At 38.4% G+C, this 23,873-nt stretch overlaps 1 protein-coding gene across 1 annotated transcript; it reads left to right on the forward strand.

Annotated features, from left to right (window-relative positions):
• The first annotated feature begins 2,110 nt into the window (after positions 1-2,110).
• On the forward strand, positions 2,111-20,731 carry LOC119732445 (plexin-B-like). The gene is made up of 37 exons (XM_038205969.1): positions 2,111-3,288; positions 4,132-4,240; positions 4,362-4,447; positions 4,847-4,972; positions 5,245-5,360; positions 5,728-5,860; positions 6,133-6,286; positions 6,529-6,628; positions 6,817-6,934; positions 7,070-7,204; positions 7,544-7,639; positions 7,783-7,891; positions 8,062-8,252; positions 8,612-8,766; positions 9,155-9,269; positions 9,530-9,666; positions 10,061-10,228; positions 10,507-10,600; positions 10,825-11,061; positions 11,359-11,535; positions 11,907-12,132; positions 12,544-12,686; positions 13,291-13,418; positions 13,813-13,878; positions 14,058-14,132; positions 14,243-14,309; positions 14,579-14,725; positions 14,899-15,055; positions 15,404-15,504; positions 15,748-15,847; positions 17,697-17,803; positions 18,177-18,326; positions 18,488-18,651; positions 18,853-19,000; positions 19,300-19,440; positions 19,841-19,915; positions 20,253-20,731. Exons 1-37 carry the CDS (start codon positions 2,134-2,136, stop codon positions 20,367-20,369), a joined length of 5,823 nt encoding a protein of 1,940 aa, XP_038061897.1. The 5' UTR covers positions 2,111-2,133; the 3' UTR covers positions 20,370-20,731.
• The last annotated feature ends 3,142 nt before the right edge of the window (positions 20,732-23,873 follow it).

Consider the following 23,873-nt stretch of genomic DNA (forward strand, 5'->3'; position numbering starts at 1 on the left):
TAGCTCTATATGAAAAATCAGGTGTGCAACAATGGCCCTAAACACTATATACATATTTTATTTTCAAATTAACCACACAGAGAAACTTACTAGGTGAATTATAACTTAGCCGCATAAAATAAAAAAAAAGCTGTATCCTCTCCAAGTGATCCCGTTTGCTATTTTCCAGTTCTGTACCGTGACTTTGGAAAGGGCAGATCCAGAACACAATTTGTTTTTCTTTGGGGGGGGGGGCAAAAACAAATTGGTCCACAAAAAGTGTGTCAAAAAAGACAAAGGACTGTGTGGGGTTCGGGGCCCGCTTAAGGGAACCGATTTTTTTTTTGATTCTGGATGCTCTGTGGTGCGATCTGAGGCAATTTCTGACCACTTTAACCCGATTTTTTTGAGACAAAGATGGTGGTGTATGCAGTGCCTGTCTTTATTGCGACGTCACTTGGACTTTGACTTGATCCCTGGCTGTATGGCATACTGGTTTATGGCTTCTGACTAGCGCCCATTGAACAAAGATATTGACTTATTGGGGAAACCGCCAACATAGGGCTGGATAGCTCAGTGGAAAAGAGCACCGGAACGGTTATCCAGAGGTCATATATAGGTTCAAGGCCCGCTCCAGTCAATTTATTTGTTCAACTGTTCAACTTTACTTATTTTAAATCACACAAATGGGAAATTGAAAACATCCAACCCATCAATACATGCAAATGAGATTGAACTGAGTTAGTCATAGGTCATTCTTGGTGCAATTTAAATGTATTATATATTTGATATATAATACCGTACGAATGCATCAATGCAGACAGTAACAGTTTTGACCGCTTTGTGTAAACTGTAGGGGGCGCTCTAGCCTCCAAAAATAATGTTTGTTCCCCTATCTGTGGATTGATCTACATTTTGTACCCTTAAGTTGAACAGTGGGTCATCCTTACTTAATTGTAGGTTCATATATTGAGCGATTGAGATCTTGCTAGGTGACTAATACCTAGCAATTCCATTCATGCATCAACATACTAGAACCCACTCTATTAGATGCTTGCATGAACTATAAATACCGCTCGAGCCTATATCATATCATACATGATTGCACAACAACACTGAGCGGATAGCGGGTACACAACAATGTGAACGCGACCTCGAGGTGCTGAAAATGTATAGTGTTCTTGAAAAGACACCATTCCGTCGTTTATTCTTTCAATCGTATTGGTTCACATGTGTAAACGTTGTGGTTCACTTTAAACGATGCAGACCACGTTGAAGCATGATATTTCAAAAACACCATGATAAGTGTAGGCCTATACAAAATGCACTCTTACGATTCCTGTCTGCCGCGCAATGTCATTAATGCTGATACACTTCTGTTCAGACGTTTGAAATGTACTGCCTTGCTATTTTTGAGTAGGACTATTACCCCCCGAAATCCATTTCCTTTCTTTTTCTTCAATTTAACTTTTTTTTTGGTGATGAAAACAAATAAGTTTACTATCAGCATTACTATCAGCAAGCCGGAAAGACGATTCGGTTTTTTTTTTCAGTAACCCAGCCAGGTCTGCAATGTTCTCCATAAAGCATGTTAAAACATTTGAATATGGTGGGTTTATATACTTTGTTGCCTCGCAGAAAATGGATTTAAATTCTGCCCAGTTTGTTTCTAAGATAAGTAGAGTCTGTCACAGTGGTCCAAGGGCACGGACATTATCTTTTGTGATAATTATCAAACACGTAAATTACATTGCGTGGTATAACGATCATGTTCAGACAAATTTTAAACACGATGTTTTTCCGGATTAATAACTCTCGTGGCAGGGAGACCTGTATGCGGCAGGCACAGTCGCACCTCTTATTATATCCCCACGCCCACGACACACTTTTCACGTTGTAAATGTGTCGTCCGTTCACCTTCCCGCCCACCCGTCCGTCCGTTTGTGTTTATTTTTCAAGACATATGATTTTTTTGTTGTAAGTTCTTGTTGTGCGTGCCTTCTGTATTAGGGGTAGTTTGTGTCGATAATCGTACAATTTAACCAACTGAAATAAAATAAATAATCGTTTCCCCTTCGTATTATACAGACTGTTCAGGCATAGAATCCACCAGGACCAAGCTCGTCGACTCCAACAAGAACATCTGTGAATTTTATGAGAATTATGGAGTCCCATGGGCTGAGACATAACGCCTTTCTGCTGTTAGTCTGTCTGTCTTTGAGCATCACCTGTATGAGTGTTTGTATGGCATCTGCTGAGTGGTCTGGGGATCTGTCAGACTATGAGTTGGCAAGCTTTGACAATCCGGACATTTTGGGTGAAAATGAAAGACGTGGATCAAAGTTCAACCATTTTACCTTGAGTGACCATGGTGATGTCTATGTTGGAGCTGTCAATTGGTTGTACAGGTTGGATAGCAGTTTGGGAGAGATAGAGAATGTTACAACCTGTGATGCCAGCAGGCCAGATAGTGTGATGCCCTGTCACCTTACAAACAACTACAACAAGATACTGGTGGTTGACAGTACTCGGCCAGACAGTCTGATAACCTGTGGTGGTGTGTATGATGGTATTTGTCAGTTACGACAGTTACAGGATATTAGTAATGTGATGATGGAGTCGGTTCCTTATGTTGCAGGATTTGAGGATGCAACTACTGTTAGCGTGATAGCTCCAGGAAGTGATGGGGGGAAATGGCTTTATGTTGTAGTAACATATACTGGTAAAAATCTTGATAATTCAGGAAATTTTCGGCCGATCATAAGAAGGGGCCTACAAATGAATCCTTTTTTATCAGCATCAGATGATGAGAATGCCGTCCTTTTTAGTCTCGGTGCCAACGTGGCGATGTTTTCCATTAATTATGTATTAACATTTGCCGACGGTGGATTCACATATGTTGTTGCCTCACAGAAAGAGGACTTGAATTCTGTCCAGTATGTTTCTAAGATAAGCAGAGTCTGTCATGACCATACAAACCTAGACGCATACACAGAAATCACTCTACAGTGCAGTGGATCAGATGGCAGTGTGTACAGCTTGGTGCAAGCAGCTCACTTTGGACCAGCAGGACCTGATCTAGCGGCATCATTGGGTATCCCTGCAGACGAGCAGGTGCTGTATGCTGTGTTTGCCAAGAACCAAGGAGCTCCGGGTACCAGTGATGTACCCATCGATCACTCAGCATTGTGTGTGTACAGGATGACGGATATCTTGGATGCATGCAAAGCCGCAGTCACTGGCTGTATTAAGAATGGAAATGCATACTTGGTGGACTATTTGCAGGGCTCTCTCTGTAATAACTATGATGTAAGTCAATAGGCTAAACCTATTTTCTTTGTTAGATTCACATTCAGCGTCGTAGCTAAGGTTCAAGCCCCCCCCCCCCACAAAAAATGTCGTACCCCAATCACCCCCCCCCCTGGAAATTTGGCATTGCCAAAATCACAAAACCATGATTAGCTAGCGGATTTAACGTAAAGTGCCATTTTTAACATTTTTGATTTATTTTTTGGCGAAAACCCTGTTTTTTCGTGATTGGCTGTTTATTTTCGTGATTGGCTGTTTATTATAACATCCCATGGAACGGGTATAGTTATACCTTTTGTCTGGCAATGACCATGAGTTTGCCCCCCATTGAAAGAGATGTCCAGCCCCCCCCCCCCCCCCCCCCATTTTTGATTTTACGGAGGCCCAGTGTCCGGTGAACAGAACCTGTCAACCATTGAGCACGGATGAAATTAGGGGCCTCTCCACTGTTACATCCAGCCTTCCCCCTCACTCGCCCCCCCCCCCCCCCAGGATGAGAATCCTGGTGGAGGGGCGCCCAATTTCATCGGTGCTCAAAGGTAGAAGGGTTTTGTTCACTGGACACTTTGCACCAGCACCGGTGGGATTGGAACTAATGTTATGGGATTCTTCCATCTCCCATGTTAAAAAATCTATGCAGCTATATATATTCCTGTAGAGTATTCACAAAGAAATAAAAAAGAGGTCTGTTCCGGATCAAATGATTGATTAATGATATTTATTTCAGCTGTAACCCTTTTCTAAACCTTTGACATAGAATCAAACTATGCAAACTTCCAGACTTTCATCAGTGAATGGTATTAAAACTGACAAATAATCGTTATCATCATTCACAATCCACAGATTCCCATCTTAGACCCATACCTTTGCAATCCTGAAGCGAATCTACCACTGTACAAGTATGCCAAGGGCATCGCTCCAGTGCCATCTACAGCTGTGCTGGAACTTCCAGGTAAATGTCTTCACTTGCTGTAGCAAATGGCTATTATTAATAGGCCTTCAATAATTAGTGAAGTTTTTACAAATGTTTGCAAAGGGTAAATGTACATTTAAAAACTTTGTATATTTTTCAGGGAATCTTGCATCTTCCATCGTCACGAGCATTGAAGTCAACCACACTGTGGCTTTCATTGGAACATTGCCTGGAGATCTACTAAAGGTAAGAATTTATTAATATATTTGCATATGTGAGAGTTGCGTAATGCCTTTACATTTAAACATCATCCACTATTAGGAAGATGTTTAATTAACCTTCTCGGAAATAAATAGGCATGCATACTCGGAATTTTTTTTTGTTTTTGTTTTGCTGTAACCTTTGTGTGTTCTTAAAGCCAAAAATTAACTCTTAAAAAAATACACAAGAGAAAGCGCAATTGAAGAGCACAAAAAGAAACCCCTCAACACATATTGACTCTTTTCAATTCAAGCGGGCACTATCTCAAGTCGATATAACAGCTGGCTGTACACCAAGGGTAATTTCGAAACTCCTTATGTTTCAAGTTAATCCATCCTGTCAGTGTTAAAATGTATTGGGTATGTCTTGTGTTTCCTAATTCAGGTTCACATTGAAAGTAATACTACAGCCAGATTGTATGAGAGCGTTTCTCTAGATACCAGTCCAGTACTGACAGATATCAAGATTGATGACCAAACTAGAGTGATGCATGTACTCACTGAACAAAAGGTATGTTCAAAAAGTATATGGTGCATAATATTGTCTTAGAAAATATTTGACAAACAGTTTGTAGACTAAACTAAAAGTTTGAAAGTCTAATTTGAAATTACAATCAATTAATTCACTGAAAAAAACCCCAAATTGCTGTTAAAGGCATTGTTAATCACAAAAAGGATTGCTGAGTTATAAATGGAGCGGATGACAATGCTTTGTGTATACACACACATGTGGCCAATTTGTTATAGTAAAGGTCATTCGGGACTCATTGTTTTTCCTTTCAGTTGATCAAGATGCGTGCTGAGAATTGTGGTCAGTACACAACCTGTGAGACGTGTATTGGGACTGATGCAGGGAATGATGGAGACCCATACTGTGGATGGTGCACTCTGGAAAGGAGGTTAGCATATTGATTAGTCAGCATCCAAGAAAGGTCGTTTATGGATTGTCCCAATAAATTATTATTTTTTTGCCAAGGTAATTGGTTATCATTTTGTCTGTATTATCTTGTTTAAAGTGTGGGCGTATTAATCGCGAAATTTGTGCATTCGTAGGAAAATTAATATTTCGTTTACTGCAAATGTTACACCAGAATAAAACAACTGTAAGAAAAGAATGTTGAAGGAAATGACTGAAATGATGTCAAATAGATCAAAACCATTGACTCATAAGACTTCATGCACTGTAGGATTATCACACTTGATGTCAGTTTATCCTAAATTGTTTTAATATCTCACCACCATTTTAACATAAAATTATTCTCCTAGATGCTCAAGATACTCAGACTGTCCACTACCAGATGTGTCTTCTCGTTGGTTGGCCTACAATGCTGCTCAGTGCATCAATATTACCGATGTAGCTCCCTATGACAACCTGCCAATTACCGTCACAGAGCAACAGGTGAAAAGTCGGGCTTTTCCGGTATACTGAGGGCGTAAGAGGGTTCAAATTTGACAATGCCATAAGTTACAGTCGAAGTGTGCGTTTCGGTTATTTACCGGAGGTCATTCAATTAATTTTTTTTTATAAAAACATTCGGATATTTGAGTGTGATATGCGATCTTTTCAATAATTTTGGTTTGTTATGATGTAATGGCTTATTTGTTCGAGATACAACTTCAAAGTTGAACAAAATTTATAAATCTCGCTTTCTGTGTTGTTCTTTCCTGTAGATAACCCTGACTGTGCAGCAGTTACCCGATCTAGGAACTGGTCAGAATTATTCATGTCACTTTGGGTCGTCCGAATCTCCAGCTACAAAGAATGGTGAAGTACTTGAGTGTACGTCACCTCCGAGTGATGGCATACCAGCCATACCACAAGGAGGTATGTATCAAAAACACGTGTATAAACATAGAATTCTATGTTTTCTTGTTAATTCATGATAGCAAATAGCGAATAAGAAGTTGTGTTTTGAATTTTAGTGCCCTTCAGCACTATTGTATGTGATCAATCGGAACAAACTTTGTTAGTCGGTCATTATAGTGTGATCAACTTGTGATTACTGAATTACTAGGCATGTCTTACATTTTCACGAGCACTTTTTTTTGTTTACATCCTTTGCCTAGATGATGCAGTACACGTTGATTTGGGTGTTAAGTCTTCTGAAACTTCAGTTGAGTTCATTGACACCGACTTTTACTTCTACGAGTGTTCAACTCATACCTCGTGAGTAGCCTACTGGTATTTTCCTTGGTGTATTTCGACTATTGTTTCCTTCTGTTGAAGGGTTTGAAATGTGCTTTAAAAAAAATATATATATTTGTTCCCCTTTATCATTTTGTGCCTCATTTTTGTGTTGTATTAGTAGGCATATATATTTCTGTTATTTGGTTTACTTTCGTTGTTTTGCATAGTTGTGTATCCTGTGTTGGTAGTCGCTGGGCCTGTGATTGGTGCGTGTTTGAGAACAGATGTACTCATGAAAGCTCCACATGCACACGAGCCAATGAAATCATCATAACTGGAGATAATGTAAGAACAAACAAATGAAGTAAAACAAGACAGTCTGAAAATTAATAAGCGTCTGAACCATGTGTCCACATCATAAGTCTGAATTGGAGAGCACGTAAAATAATGTTTGTCTTGTCTTCTTTTTTTCAATCGCAGAATCCAACTGCTTTTGCAGTGAAAGGACCCAAGTTTTGCCCTCAGCTGCTGAATCAGACTGCTGAAGTTCTGCTTCCTAATAACATTATGAGGAACATCACTGTCATAACTACAAACCTGCCAGACAAAGCTGAGGTTGGTGTATCTGCTATGCGATTCAAAAACGTGCTGATCTCTTTAAAAGTAGTACCACTACTGTGCTTCAGTGAGATAGAGATTTTTTCGTCTTTCTTTCTAGAGATATTTGCTTGCGTTATCTTCATGAGAGTGCATTTGACACCAGTTGTTTCAAATAGCTTGGTGAACATAATACTCTCAATGTCTATCCTTGAGTGGGTCGGAGTCAAACTAATAGCCCATTTAATATATATAATTATATTATGTGAAAAGGTTCTGTCTGAAATCAAGTGAGGTATAAAAGAATGGAACAAATTCAAGAACTTCCTGATGCCTAACCTCATAACCCTTTTGCAGATTTCTAGCTATCAGTGCAGCTTGGATGTAGAGGGATCACCGCAGGCTGTGAATGCAGATCGTAATGGAGATAGAATCACATGCCAAGAGAAGGCTGTAAGTATTTTTTTTTTTCGATTTTGTATTGTCGTTCTCTTTTTACGAACAAGAAACAATGAAAAATTAAAGTAGTGTGTATAATATTGTTTGTTGAGAAAGTGCTGCAAAATGTATTCAATATATTTTTTTCCGTTCAACAGTACACATATCTTTCGAATGATGAGCCCGAACTTGAAGTGAAACTGAGTGTTTCATGGACAGACACGAGTGGTGTTGCGCACATCCTGGACGACATACATGGATTTGATGGTAATAGGAATCAGGACCTTTGCCTAGTATTACATGGCCAAGGGCCATGTTTATCGTCCAATTAGATTCAATACCAAAATTGAAAAAAAAATGTATGTGCAACAATTATGTCTTTATCGATTTACCATTAAAATGATTTGAATGTGTTATTCTTATTTTTCTTCTGACAGTTACCCTTTACAAGTGTGAAGTCCAGAAGCCAGACTGCAGTCGATGTGTAACAGCCCGCCCTGCGCTTGAGTGTGTTTGGTGTGGTGCCATGCCATCTGAGTCTGGTGTTTGCAAACTGAACGAAGTCTGCAGAGAAAACATGATTACTTTGGACAATGGATTGAACTGTCCTAACCCAGTCCTTAGCGAGGTGGGTGTGATGATCGATCCACTTTTGTTGAATTTTAAGAATCGAATGTTCAGCCAGATGACGCTTGCGCAATGCATTCATTGATTTTTATACCTGAACAGTCTTTAGATACTCAAACCGTCGATTTCTTATATTATAGGTTTTCCCGTTTATAACAATTGAAATTAACAATAAAGCGAAAAAAAGAAGACAAAACAAAACAAAATCAATATTGATCGTTCCCATAGGATTCAAAATGTGAGTGCTAACGGGAAAACCATTAAATCAGGAGATTAATGAGTACAGAGATTTCATGTCTTTCATACGTTGGCCATATTGCTTATTGATGTTTTGCTTGTTAACTTGATCTCATGTTGAAGGTATTTCCCTTGACTGGACCGATTGAAGGCAACACAGTCATAGATGTGATGGGAACTGAGATCGGTCGGAGATTCGAGGATGTTGTGTCAGTGATGGTTGGCAATCAGCCATGTGATCTAGCTGGATTGGACTCAGACTATGAAATTGGAGCAAGGTAAGAAATTAAATCAAATTACTTTCTTTATTAACAAATAATATGGAATTGCTCTCATTTTTCAGTATTTGTGCTATCTCAATTTTCATATGAATTACTGATCATTTTTTTGAACAATTCCAGTCCCGAAGCATTCATCAACTATGAGTTTACAAAATAAACTATTTACTGTTTTTAAATCTTTTTTGGTCATTTTCGATTTTAATCGGTAAGTTTCACTGGGACAATTGATATAATGTCATTTTAGATCAGATAATGGTTTGTAAAAATGCAAAGCCATGTTGAATTGCTATTTTAGTTTCGCCTCATTGCTACAGTAAATCTTCTGTGTGAGAGTTAATTTGGTAATAATCTGGAAATTTAAATGAAAGTCACACATTTCTTGCAGTGTCAGCTGCAGAACACGAGCAGAGAGTGAAGGAGCTGAGTTGCTTACATTGACAGTCACAGGTGCAGATGGTACAATGCAGCACAGCTCAGGAACAGTCAACTTTAACTTTAAGGTCAGCACATGTACTGATGATGGTGATTTTTCCAATGGTAAAATAATTATAGATGCGACCTGGCTAATAGGGTTGCAGGCATCTGCTCTCAATTAAGGTGCTCCGTCAAAAAGGTTTTCTTGATAGAATCCAGAGATAACATACAAAGTCCACAGTAAATACTTAACATAATGTTTTTACGATAGGAAATTGATTGCACGGGTTAGCCATACTAGTCAAGCTACCTGATTCTTTTGCAAGTATGTGTTGTTACCATTCAGGATCCAGCTATTACATCTTTCCAACCCCGCCTTGGCCCAGAAGCTGGTGGAACTGCAGTGAGTGTGAATGGTACAGCCCTCAACACAGGACGGAATATCGAAGCATTCATTGGTGACAATCCTTGCAATAAAACAGGGTATCTTTGCTTCTCTTTTTTTCGGATCGGTTTCGTAATTTCTTGTATGCAAGTTTGGAAATCACCTCGCTATTTGGCAGTGATTATGTTTATTGTCTTTTATCCCTAGCTAGTTTGAAAGTGGATGAGAAAAGATTTTTCTTGTCTTCCGGAAAGTACATTTATATTCGTGGTGGAGGGATATCGCCACATCTGTACTATTATTGGTTGTATATAACTAATTGATATTCTTAGAAGTGGTTATAATGGATATAACACTATGAACAACCTTGATATTTTCGTTCGTGCCACAAAAGCTACGACATGACTTTGTGTTTAGAAATTATTGGGATGCCAGCGATCCTAGCCTTTATGTTCATTAATTGTGTTTTCATTTCTCTCCGTGATTTCCAAGCAAACCAGTTGAATCTATGTTAGAGTGCACGACCACTGCTGGCCAAGTTGGATATAAAGGTGTTGTGAAAGTCTCCTTTGATGGGGCCATGAGAAACTCAGCAGATATATACACCTACACTGAAAATCCTACCATCACCAAGGTGTCTCCACTCAAAAGCATCGTTTCGTGAGTCTATGTCATTTGCAATTTCCATTTTTCCCCAGAAATTGACACTGTCAGCATTAAGTGAATCACACTGTTTTAAATTCACCGAAAAAAGTAAGGAAAATGCAATAATACTCACGAAATGCTTAAGTAAAGCAATCAAACTTTTTGTGTGACTTGTTTATGTAGTCATGCTGTTTACCTTTCGATATTTGCATGCTGTCTCTAATTTTGCGAGATTGGATTGAATAATGAGTATGAAAAATTTTATGTGCTGTGTTGTTACGTATTACATAAAGGGGTGGCCGAATACTGACTGTCACCGGGACATTCTTGAACACCTCCCGGAATCGTCAGATTTTGGTTGGAGACGGGAGTGAGACATATAATGAGGTAAAAGCAACACTGACATCAAGAAACAATCATTATATTTTGCTAATTTTAAGGGGAAAACGGACGTAACATTGCGATACCGTAGATTTCTTTCTACCCGTAAACAAATATATGACCATGGTTCTGATAAGAGCCCACGTGAATTGCAATGAGTATTATGTTAAAACATGTTGTGCTATGTTAAAACACACCGAAAGTTGTTGCTGCTACCCATTTCTGTCCAGGAATGCGAAGGCAAATCTGCAACAGAAATGCGTTGCAAATCTCCCAACATAACATCCCTGGACATGCTTGAAGAAGGCAACGAGAACGCGACCTTTGGATTCATCATGGACGGGGTCACCCAGCTATTGACATGGTCTCAGGACAACGACGTCGACTTGGAGTATTTGGAAGATCCAGTGTATTACACGTTTGAGGATGGGTTGCAAGACAAAGAAGGAGAAACACTAACAATAATGGTGTGTATAGTTCAGGCTCTATCCAATTGTCTACATATTGTAGATGCATTTCATGTTACTTCAGTAAGTCTTACTAGGTCCAGTGGAGCGAGAATAATTCCTGGGGAAATTAAAGTTGAAACAAAATCAATTTGAAAGTCTTTTTCCACTTCTACATCTGATCTGAGACTCAGTACAAATCTGGTTTCTTAAGATTGGGTTAAAGCAAGCCAGCGGCCCTAGAAAATATATTATGAGTCATAATGAATGAAATTTTCACTTACCCTGTTTGGTGTTTGAAAATGGAAATTGTTTCAGGGCGAACGGATCAACAGTGCAATCACAGACGAAGAAATCCTAGTCAGGATAGGAAGTGACGTATGCACAGTCAGCTTGATTAGTGACAGCTCCTTAGTGTGTAGGTTGCCAACAGAGGATCCAGGGCCTGGGGACTTCATGGGTGAAGACACAAGCGAAGGTCTACCTGTGGTCTGGGTAAGTGAAGAGAAAATACATCAAAGACATGTATGCACTGTGCCCATGCATGTGTGTCATTATATCATAATAACAGCCAAGTTGTACAATATTTAGTAAGAAAACAGCATTTTTCAGTCTCTGGAAATCAAGAAGTTGCTGGTATAGTTACTTTTTATCACAATAGAAACGACCCAGTGAAAACGATCTCCCAAATGTATAGCTTATTGTGACAAGTTTTGAGTTTCAGATATTCCGTTCATATTGTATAGATTGCCATATTTGCCATTGTATAGATTGCCATCAATTTCAAAACAAATGGTTATTTTACTATTTGAAACTAGAAGCTGTTTTCCAATTTCAACTAAATGTTCCATTAATTTTTTTTTCAGGTCGTGCACAGCAACCTTAAATTTCGCATCGGTTACATTCGGTACCCGCCTGATGTGCCCCCATACATCATCATTGTCTCGTCAGTCTGTGGAGCTATCCTGGTGTGTATTCTCTTTGTAGTGATATGTTTTGGAGCTCAGGTGTATGGAGCTAAACGAGAGGCCAGACTGATCCTGGAAGACATGAGAGCTATGGAGGCAGATCTGGCTGATGAGGTCAGGCAAGGTAAGCAAGTTCTTAGGTTATATAATAAAGTGCTTAGGTTATAAGGGCAATTGTCTAGTCTATTACTCTCTAAATTCCAAAGAGTGACAATTCACTCCATTCGAGTGAAGATTCACTCCCACAGTTGGAAACTAGGGACTAGACTTTTTAGAGCGAAATTTCTTCAATCGTAAAGATCGAGTTTTCAATCGAGCTTCGATGAGAGTGGTTCTTTTTCAGACTTTTTCAATCGAAAATGAGAGTGATTTTTACTGTAAAACGTGTAGTCCCTAATTCCTCTCTGTGGAATTTAGAGAGTATGGATCTGTTGCTAACAATAAAATCATTTCAATTTTTCCTTCAATTGACTCACCCTGTATTGCAATTTAGCAAAAGGATGGCAAAACAAAACTGTGGATTTTTGTCTTGCAGCCTTTGCCGAGCTTCAGACCGACATGACCGATCTGACCAGCGACTTGGAAGGGATCGGCATGCCGTTTGTCAGTCATCGCGAGTATGCCACCAACATGCTGTTCATTGGCCAGGAAATCACACCAGATACTGAAGATGAAGAGGTATAGTAAAAAGTAAAATAATGTGGATATACTTCATCAAATTTTGCCTTTTTAACACTTTTCTTTTCATGGCAATGACAAAAAATAAAAGCACAAGGAAGTAGTGATTTCTAAAAGCAATTGCAAAGCACAGACCAATATCTATGGAGATTTTTTTTTTTTTAAGACTAATAGTACCGTACTTCTAGAACTACTAGTGGTGTCGAAACGAAAGGTTCACTCATTCCATGTATATAACAGCAATCACTGAAAAATTACCGATCTAATGAAGTTATAGATGCAGATATTAGTAATAGGTTTTCACGTAACATTTAAGCAGGTATTTTTTGCTTAGTACTAAACCTGTTTGCTCTCAGTTATATTATACACACAGCATTTTAAGCAGAGGTGCGCCAAGCGCTACATTTTAGGAACTATTAATTTTCGTGATGGATTGCGCCAACATAAATCAAAATGTATTTTAGGCTGTGGAGATATTATATCAATGTTTACAAACTTGTAGCCGGAAAATCAAAGTAATTTGATTCACTATTTTCCTTATAATTTGTATTTGATAATCGGTTTTTCATGACATTGTGATCCCACCTTATATCTGTCTGTCCAGTACCCCAATGAGCAAGTGGAGAGGGCCATGGTCAAGTTCTCTCAGCTGCTAAGCAACAAGAACTTCCTCCTGCTCTTCATCCAGACACTGGATGCAGAGAGTAATGCCAAGCTGTCCATCCGAGAAAAGTAAGACACTCTCCCTGTTAACAACATAGAAGATAAATTGTGAATTTGATGTGGCAACATCTTTTGCTGTCTTGTTTGGTAGATATATTGTCAATGTGTGGAAATTTGTATTGACTTTTAATTGTAAGATACTGTAGGGCCTATGCTCAGGATTGATCAAGTTCTTGCTTGCGTTAGTGAGACTCCAATAAAAAAAATCTTCTGCTAACCTTAAGTTAAGATGAACAAACAAACAGATTGTGCCTTAGCATTCACATATGAACCAGTTCCAAGTTCATTGCCACATTATGGGCAATAATTATCTGCACAATAAATGAAGTTACATAATAATTTTGATGAAATAAGGACTGAAATAATCTTTACATTCTTTAATACCGATTTCCTTTCATTTCAGGCAATCCATTGCATCTCTGCTGACCGTTGTGATGATTCTTGAGAATAAACTTGTCTACTTGACCGAGTAAGTGACTTCTGAGATTAAACTCTTTATTAAAAGCATCTATCAAAATGTCAAGAATTTTTTTCTCGGGCTTTAACTCTCCCTTTTCTTATGTATACTTTTCTTTTTCATGCTAATTAGTTTCAAGTTTTCTTTGTTTAAATCATTTTTTTTTCTCCGAACCTTTCTCTATGTTACAGTGTAATGGTAACACTGATGACCCAGTTGATTGAGGATGCAGCTGATTCTGACCGCACCCGTCAGCTGTTCTGCAGGTAAGAAAGTCATTGTCTTCTTCCCGTTCTTTGACTTATTGTTTTGTATTTGTTTGGATAAAACTGCAAACATTTGTTTAAACAATCCTAACATCTGTTTACTTGCACAGAACGGAGACTATCCTAGAGAAGGTGATGTCAAACTGGGTTGCTCTTTGCCTGTACGACCAGTTGAAGGTAAAATCTCAATTGTGAACATTCTTGTTAAGATGAAAAATTGCCATTTCTATAGACACTTTAACATTGTTTGTAAGTAACAGGTCCACAAAATGTGCAATAAATATGATTTGTAGAGCTGATCTGCATACTCCTAATTATTGCCATGTTGCAGAATATTCATATTGAAATGTTATTTTGCAGTTCGTTTGGGAAAACCAAAAGCCATGAAGTTGAATGTTTACTTGCATAGCAAATTGTCTTAAGTCCTCTCTCTCTCTTTGATAAAGACTCACACAGCCTATCCCCTGTTTGTGATGTACCGAGCCATCAAATATCGCAGTGAGAATGGTCCCATTGACGTCATCACTGGTCGCTCCCGCTTCTCCCTGAACTACGACAAACTTCTTCAAGAGGATGTGGAATTCAATGCTCTTGTAAGACACTTAATACCACACTTTTGTAATCGTGATTTGAACACTAGACTATAGGCTTACTCTAATTAAACCGTATTTGGCCAACATATAAGATTTGCAGGGATTTCAATCATCCAATTTTAAGAACAAAACTGGGGAGATCAAGTTTGAATTTGGTTTGGTTGTCCTTTTAGACTCTGGTGGTTCTTATCAATGAAGAAGGCGATATCATCAAAGAAGTCAAGGTGCTTGACGTGGACACCATCTCTCAAGTGAAGGAGAAGATCTTAGATGCCATCCATGGCAACCATCCCTACTCCGAGCGGCCCAGTGCCAACCAAGTCAGTCTTGGTATGTTCAATATCGCTCAATATCATAATTAATAAAGTAGGAGTAGTGAATGTATATTCAAGACACACTGACACAGAATCACAGTAAAACATATTTTAATGGTCTTGTCCTTTGAAATAAATCGCACCAGAAAGTGCATGACTACTTTGATCAATTGTCAAAGTGCCTAACCATACAGATTTTCTTAATCAAAAAGTACGTTGACAAAAGGGTCTCTCTCGTATGCCTAAAATGCAACAGATTTGTGACTCTATACCTTAGAGAGTAGGTGAACATTATTTTGTCTTCAAAGTCGATACACACAATTTGTATTAAAGTTATATTTTTTTTATTTATCATTCGATCTAGAGTGGCGTCATGGAAGAAGCGGTAAACTTGTCTTGACTGACACAGACATGAGGCCATTGACAGACAAGTGGCGTAGAATCAACATGCTTAAAGACTTTCATGTATGTATGATTAACAAGTACTTGTACATGATGAGTGACATGACGACTAACATAGACCATGAAAGTATCGGAAATTTAATCAAGCTCTTCATATTATTCAAGGCATGAAATACTGTATTAAACAGAAACTGCATTTTTTTCTTCAATTCACATCCATTAAATCAGTGGAGGTTTCGGTTGTACTGGTTCAATGCTGCACTGATACTCGCGCTGAAACTGATACTGTTCTTTTGTAATTGAAAGGTTGGAGACAATGCTCAAGTGACCTTGGTAGAGAAACAGGATGTCCCAAATGCCGCCCTCTCGGGAACAATCCTCAAGGTGCAGGGCTCGGCTTCTTATGGTAAGACTTGAATTTCAGTGAATTAATTATAGGATGATATAGGATACACACATAATATGTTCGTTTAGTCAAAGAGAAAAGTGGCCTAGTAAAAATTGCAATCATACACAGTTTTCATGTCGAGTCAAGTGTTGGTAACTATATAAAAGCTTTCTTTTGGGAGGAGTTGTATATAATGAAACTAATGAATTTGAAATCAAAGGAAGAAATTAAAAATATACACCAGATTAGGGATATTTTCAGGTGGCGGAAATACTTTGCTAAATTCTGAATTGCGTGCAACTGCATACAAGCTAATTGAAAACAAATTCCATACTTTTTCCATGCTGTTGGCATGTCTTTGTATCCCACCGTGGGATCGTCTGGCTCTGCTCTGAGTACAATACCACTAAGGTCAGAAGGTCAACTGAACCAGTGGATCGAATCAATATGCCATTGAGTTACGAAAATAGCACAAGGAAGTTCAGAAAAGTATTGCTTTCATTGCTTGATGCACGTATTTCCGTTTGTTGTCAATTTCCGTAGCATAAAGCGTGTGGCATGTTTCTTTGAATAAACCAAGGGGCCGTCCCGCACGAAATACCGAGTTTTTAGACTCCCTCCCCATATGCACATGACATGTACGCAGTGGTTTCAACCCCTTCCTGTACGCATGCGCATTCCAAATATACATGTACATGTATTTGGTTGTGTTTTGGATTTATGCCGAAGTTGATTTGGAATTATAAACACACTCTTGACTCTAAGTACATGTACTCGACCAAAACTAAATAGGAGCCCGTAGCATCACAATAACCTTGTTTATTATGTCGCAGTCTCGTTAAGTTGAATGACCTTAAAATCTAAATGGTGGGCATAAAAAGGGTATTAATAGTGTTATAACTATATTGATGCATAAAAGCTGGTCCTGGTAGGTTTTGAATATGAAAACGGACATTGATTTTTTTGGCAATTGATAACAAGCAAATAATCACTCTGCATACGTATGCATTGACTTGGGCCATATTCCCCCGTGTATGCGTGGTGTACGCAAGGGCGGATCAAGAGGAGGGGGGGGGGGGGCAATGGTGGCCTTGGCCCCCCTAAAAAAATTAACCATTTTTTTTTTAGTGACGTCGCTATAAAAGCAGACAATGCGTACACCACCATTTTTTACTCGAACAAAAATTGGTCAAAGTGATCGGAAATTGCCTCAGATCGCACCACGGAGCATTTAGAATCAAAAAAAAATTCGGGGCCCTAGTGGGCCCTAGTGGGCCCCCAAACCCCACGCCGTATTTTTTTGGACCCACTTTTTGGGGGACCGAATCCCCCCCCCCCAAAAAAACCCAACAACAACAACAAATTGTGTTCTTGATCCGCCCTTGGGTGTACGCGATGTTAACAACCCCCCCCCCCTTTTCGTTAGTCTTATTTTATAGTTTGGTCATGATTTCTCCTGAACGACATTAATCATACAGTTGAACAAGAAATAGGCCTACATATAACCACAAGAACAACTCCTGTGTTTAGAATGTTGTTGAAAATATAGCAGATAGGGAAAGTGTGGGGTGGGGCTCAATTTTGAAATCAACCTCACATTTTTAGAATCCACAGAAGGCTGTTAACTAAACTTACTTACCTGATCTTAGATACACTATTTGAAAAAAAAAAACCATAAACTGTTTCTAGGTATGGGTTGAAACATTTAAAAACATGAAACATGACACTACAAACAAACTCATGAAGATACCGGAAAGGCATAATGATTGATTCCTGAAGCAAATCAAACAACACCCCAACACTACACAACCTAATCAACAACATCAAAAGTTCAAGCTGGTATCAATTCTCTCTATGCCTTCTGCAGTAAACATCGGCTTTGATGATGAGAAGATCAAGCGCAGGATGAGTACCAAGCGACGATACACCATTGCTGAAGTCGAGGCTCAAGAAGGAATCAGAGACTGGCATCTTGTAAAAAAACAACTTCATCATTGTACTCAAAATAAACAGTGTCCTAAAGATCTGAAATGAACCTCGTCCTCTGATGTGGAGAAAAGATCCCAGCTTGGCTATAAGAATGTAGATTTTACTTTGTCCGATAATCAAACCTGTACAAGCATTTTGAAAAAGAGATCTGACCGTCATTACCTAGTCTTCAATTTAACGTTGCTTGTATTGCCAGGGAATATATAAGTATGACTCTTATAAATGACAGAAACTGTTTAAAACTGTAGCCATTCTAACGAGTTTAGCTGATTGCAGCTCTTATCGATCGGATGGCATGAATGAAAAATCAGTGATGCATTTCAAGAAACTGAAAGGTGTCTCTTGTTTGATTCGCCAGACCCAGGAGGAGGAGTGGCCTACAGATGAGGACGGACATAGGCGGAGAAAACGAGGAGGTTGCATCTCACTGGATGCTGTCACCTTCAGGAATAAGATTACTCGTCACAGGATCAGAGAGATCTCCTTCCCTAGACTTCTCTCCACCAAGGCAAGAAACAATTATGGTTCTTATGTTTAATGATGATGGGAAATGACCCAACTCTCTATTCTATATAGCTTAAGTGAATCAACTGTTCCTATAATGCAACTTTTACGAGCTGAATTAATTGAAATGATACGATTTTAATATTACATTTTGATGAAACACAGGGCATCGTGCAGGAATATGTGGATAACATGTTCCAGGCGATACTGTCAGCGAAGAGTGCCCCCAAGGCCATCAAGTACCTGTTTGATTTCTTCGACAGTCAAGCCTACCGACATGACTTGTCCACCGCGGATCCTGACCTGGTCCACATCTGGAAGAGTAACATGTAAGTGAGATGGATCGAAAGACAAGACTGCTCCATTTGTCATTGTAGGGAAACTTTGCATTGGTAGAGTGCAATAAACATGCAAGAAACCTATGTTAGCTTTGAGGTCATTACCCTTTTTTTAATGAACAAAATTATATATCTGACGTCTAGTCTGCAAGACATGTAAAGTAGAATTTAATCGTTCATATGTTTCTTCAGTCTGCCATTGCGTTTCTGGGCAAACGCCATCAAGCACCCAGACTACATCTTTGACATCCGCCCATCTCGCACCGTGGAGGCCAGCCTGGATGTCATCGCACAGTTGTTCCATGATGCACACGATACAAAGACCCACAAACTTGGCAGGGTAAGTTGAATTTCATTGATTTATGGTATGTGTATAACATTTCGTGTTGGTTGAGCTATCATGCAGTCATTAAGATTGTGGTAAAGAATTTTCTTCTGGACAGGTTTTGTTCTTATGAAAAGGAAAGATGACACGACGACAAATTGTTAATAAGATTTCTTTTAAACATTTGTACAAATGAAAATATTTGACAATAATCTCGGCATTTAAAGAGTGTATCATCAGCTCCATCAAACGGAGATTGTGCATGGAATTTTCAAATAATAAAACTGTCCTTCCTCACAAAATGTCCATTGCAGGAGACGTCTATCAACAAACTACTGTACGGCAGAGAGAAGACAAAGTTCCACAATGAAATCGTCTCCTTCTACGAAGAAGTTGAGCAGTTGCCTCCAGTTCCGACTCAAGAATTGAACAAGGAGCTGTACAAAGCATGCGAGGTAAACTCATTAACTAACAGGACACAGATTTAGATATGAGTTGCTTTCAACTTGTTATTTTGGTTGCCACTTTTTGCTGAGGAATCGAGTCATCCAAATTTTAACTTTTACAAAACCTGAAATATATATGTGAACCTCAGAATAATTCGTTAACACTGAATATAAACTGATAAAAGCTTGCATTTTTCACAATTTGTGTTGTCTGTTTAACAATCCTTGGGCAACCTTCACAAAAAATGTACGGATTTAGAAGCATAAGGAAAATATCTCAATCTTCATGCATCTTAAATCAATTATCGGATTGGAGATACCAATTAACTGATAATACAGGCTAAGTTTCTTTAAAGTCAATATAATATGCAACTTGAATAACTTTGGTTGGACTTTGTTTTTTTCCCAGAACTTCACTGGCTTGTTCAGTAAGCTGAGTACTCTGGATCAACTCTGGAAAATTGTGCGACGGTTCAAGCAGAAGGTGGGCTATACAGATTTTCCTTTTAGATAAATTCTGTGCTTGAAAATTTGAACTGGTGTTGTGGATTTGAGTGCAAGTCGGAATACTTATCATGCGAACTTTAAGCAAATGTTTTCCATCTGATTTAATGTACAGTATCAACATTATTCTAGTCACTCAATTTTGAATTTACTGACCACTTACAATGATATTCCCCTTCAAGATAAGTTAGCAAGGTTCTTATTTTGTAGATTCTGATTTATATTGATTTGCCATATGTTTTAACAGTTTAATTTTGATGATTGCAAGACATGACTCCTTCTAAGTCATATGACTCCTTTTTATTGTCTTTGCGTAGCTCTTGGATGAAATCGAAAACAATGAGCGATGCAAGGACGAGAATCTGGATGGATTGTTGGAGGAGATTGACAACATTCTGTCTGAGGAACCTGATGTTGCTGAAGAATGTGTGTAAGATGCTGACAGTTGGCAACAGATTAATCAGAAAATACTTGAACATAAGTACACTTTAAAAGACAGACTAAAAGAAATTCAAAACAAATTTAGCGATTCATTTCATAACAGATTTGACGTGTCAAACGATTTACAGGTTGTTTTTTTTTACCCCAAAGCACAAGTTTTTAATTTTGCAGGTGATCATCTTATGTCCAACAAATGATTGTGCCAACGATCTGAATGCAGTAATTATATGCTTTAAGAAATTGATAAGATGTCTTAATAAAAATATATTTTTTACGCAGATATGTTCAAATGAAGTTATGTTATTTTACGTAAAGTTGCCACCAGTTCTTGTTTAATGCTGTTATATTATGGATGCTTGCCTTGGTGTTTGAAATGTGGATATTAGCTTAATTGTAAAGCCATTAGATTAATAGTTTGTTATAACAGGTTGCAGGAAGGTCTTTATCTATACATAATTATATACAAAGTGCATTGACCTATAAAGGGTCGATGAAGTGAATTGTTCTGAGGAACATATTTTGTGCAACTTTCTGCTTCTAAAATGTATGAAAACTATTTGGCATTCTTTTTTGGTGAATTCTATTGAAAAGTTTACTTCTTTGTACATTTAAAATGGGTTTAGGGGTTTCTGTACAAAATGTGAACCCAAATATTTGCTTTTAAAAAATATTTGCGGAAAAAAATTACTCACTGGCTTACTGCCATGTACTGGCACAACAACCGATCTTCAAGGAAAAACAATTTACGACAGCGAAATACCAAAAATTCTGGAAAATAGTTCTGAAACTTTCATAAGCATAACAAGCCAAAAGGCCTTGAAAATAGGAAAACAAAAATCGAAAATGGGGTTAAAGGGACACAAAAGTAAATTTCAAAGGATTGTATAAAAGAAAGTTACATTGCATGGGCCCTTTAACCTTGTGTTTTTTTTCAAACGAATTCCCTCATTTTTTTACTGTCGGCTTGTTGTAAACAAGACGTATAGTAGTTAATATATTTGGATATGTATAGAATACTGAACCCTCCAAAAGAGATTTTACAAACAAGAATCTTGTGAGGGTCTCCAACATTTTGTTCAATGGGATCAAATGTACAACTTAGTTTTTCATAGTTTTTTTCAGAACCTTTGGAAAACGTGTATGTGAAATGTTTGTGCAACTCATGCAGTGGTGAAGTGGCCTTAAATTAAGCAATTTGTAAAAATATTTTGTGATTAATATATAGGCAGGTGTGAATATGGAACTCAGATTATATTTGTTAATAAGTATGTGCTTATTCGGAAAACGCTGTCATATTCAGAATATGATCAAGTAATTCGATGTTTGGCATCTGAAATGAAAAGTATATTGCAATAGAAAAATGGCTGTATCCAAGATTACCAGAGTTGGTTTACAAAATATTCTACTTTAAGCACCTATTTTTCTAAATACAATTTTTATTATACCTACATATGCTTTATTTTTTATACACAGAAGATTTGTATCGTCAGATAATGTATGGTACTTAAAAGGAATTTCTATAGAAGCATTTGCACGTCGTTTATAACAACACAGTGATTGATGAGTTTACTGTAATTGATGATATAAGCGTAACTGATGGTAATTGCTTTACTGATTATAAGGGTAATTAAACGAAACTTCCTATTTGACTAAGAATGCAAATTTCTGTATGCGCTGATAGAATACCAGATGCTATTTAAGCACAGTAAGAAGAGATCATCTGCTTCATGAGGGATTACCAGGATTAAACACACACAAAGAAATACCGCTTTTTAGTACTCTACAGTGATTATTGTTGCCTTTAGTTACTTTGACTCCGTTAATGTACATGTACAAGATGCATAGTTGACATGTACACGACGCATGTTTTCAGTTACAATTCGTCGAGTGAAAGTGGAAATGCAATAAAATATTAATTCGTGCAAAAACACTGGTGTTTGTTGTAATGCATTTATTAGATTTATTTGTTTTAATACGAAGATCAACACGTTGTCCCTACTACTGCATGTCTGATGATTAACTTATGTTCTAGCGAATGTCATTTTGACCTCATGTAATTCCTTTAGTGGAACCAGCCTATCAACTACCCACGATGACCAAACGGTAAGTTGATAGTATTAATATATAAGCCATTTATCAGGGCCCATCTACAAGTTCAAAAGATAACACAACTTATACGCTGCCACGGAGCTAGACTACTTCCACAAAATCTTATTGGCTCAATTTGTTTGGAAGGCGGGAACAAGATCGAGTCACCTACATGGTGAAGTAAATTTTGATTGGTTGATATGCTTGCCGCATGTATTACTGTGAATAAAATGTACATTGCTATCGTGCCCCTAGCTCACGCATATGAGTGCCAGGAGAGCGGGAAAATGAAGTCCTTTCCCCTCCTTGACCTTATGCAGTCGAAATGCCGTGAGTTGAAGTTAAACAGTGAAGAAGACGCAATGGTGCATGAAGTTCACTTAAAGATGGAGAGTGGACGACAAGACGTTTGGTTGACAGCACGCTGATCGAGATGTAAGTAGTAAAGTCGCATGCCGGCTGCATATGCCTTCGTCGACAACCCGGTTTCACGACGTCAGTCTCACTAGGGGGCGAGTTGCTGAACCTACAGTTGTTCACAATCATGGAGACCCTGATGATCTTGGCTTGCCTGGGGATATCGAACAGTCGAAACCGAATCGACATGAGTAGACCCTGCACTGGGATCAAGCTCGACTGAAGACGGCCATTCGAATTTCCACAGATAGGAACCGGCAAATACCACTGACGGCACTGTCTGGCAAAATAGGCCTGATACAGTGGCCAAGATGCCGACATGAAGCAACTTGGTGGAAGTATGGAAGCATGGTAAGTGTTATTGTATGATTCATAAGCACCTATTAACCTTCACGGGCATGATGCAGTCTGGAGAAGTAAAGGCGAAGTAGAGACGACAACAAAGTGGATATGACCACACCGGTAAGCTTGAAACGGCAAATGTTTCAAACCAGTTGTAGATGCCGTGGTGAATAGACAACTAAATAGACGAGGCAGTGTTATACAATGTTTTGATACAGTTATATATAAGCAACGTTCTCAGCAATTTAAGTCCAGTGCAGTTAATTTAATAACTGGTTACCACGAAGAAGAAGGCAAGCATTTCAGCAATCTGTTTGAAAAGTTAAGCATGTAAAATGTTATATTCTTTACAGGGTCTTGAGAGACGGCCAGGCGTAACTATGAGCAAGAAGGTGCAGACCAGGAAAACAGGTCTTAAATTAGGTAAATCGGTGAGGTTGACATGCAATGCGCACGCTGAATGATGTGGTAAATGATTGTCATAAATGTATTCAGACAGAACTTTCAGTGCTCATCCCTTGACAATAGTACCGGTATGTCGTTATTCAAAAGGTAAGTGTTGGAGAAAGAGTCTACACTATGAGTGGATGCAGACTGGCAGTGTCCAGAGCTGACTATAATTGAGATTTGAAATTATGAATCAAGCTAAT

This window comes from Patiria miniata, unplaced genomic scaffold (assembly GCF_015706575.1).
Source record: "Patiria miniata isolate m_02_andy unplaced genomic scaffold, ASM1570657v1 HiC_scaffold_24, whole genome shotgun sequence".
Classification (NCBI taxonomy): Eukaryota; Metazoa; Echinodermata; class Asteroidea; order Valvatida; family Asterinidae; genus Patiria; species Patiria miniata.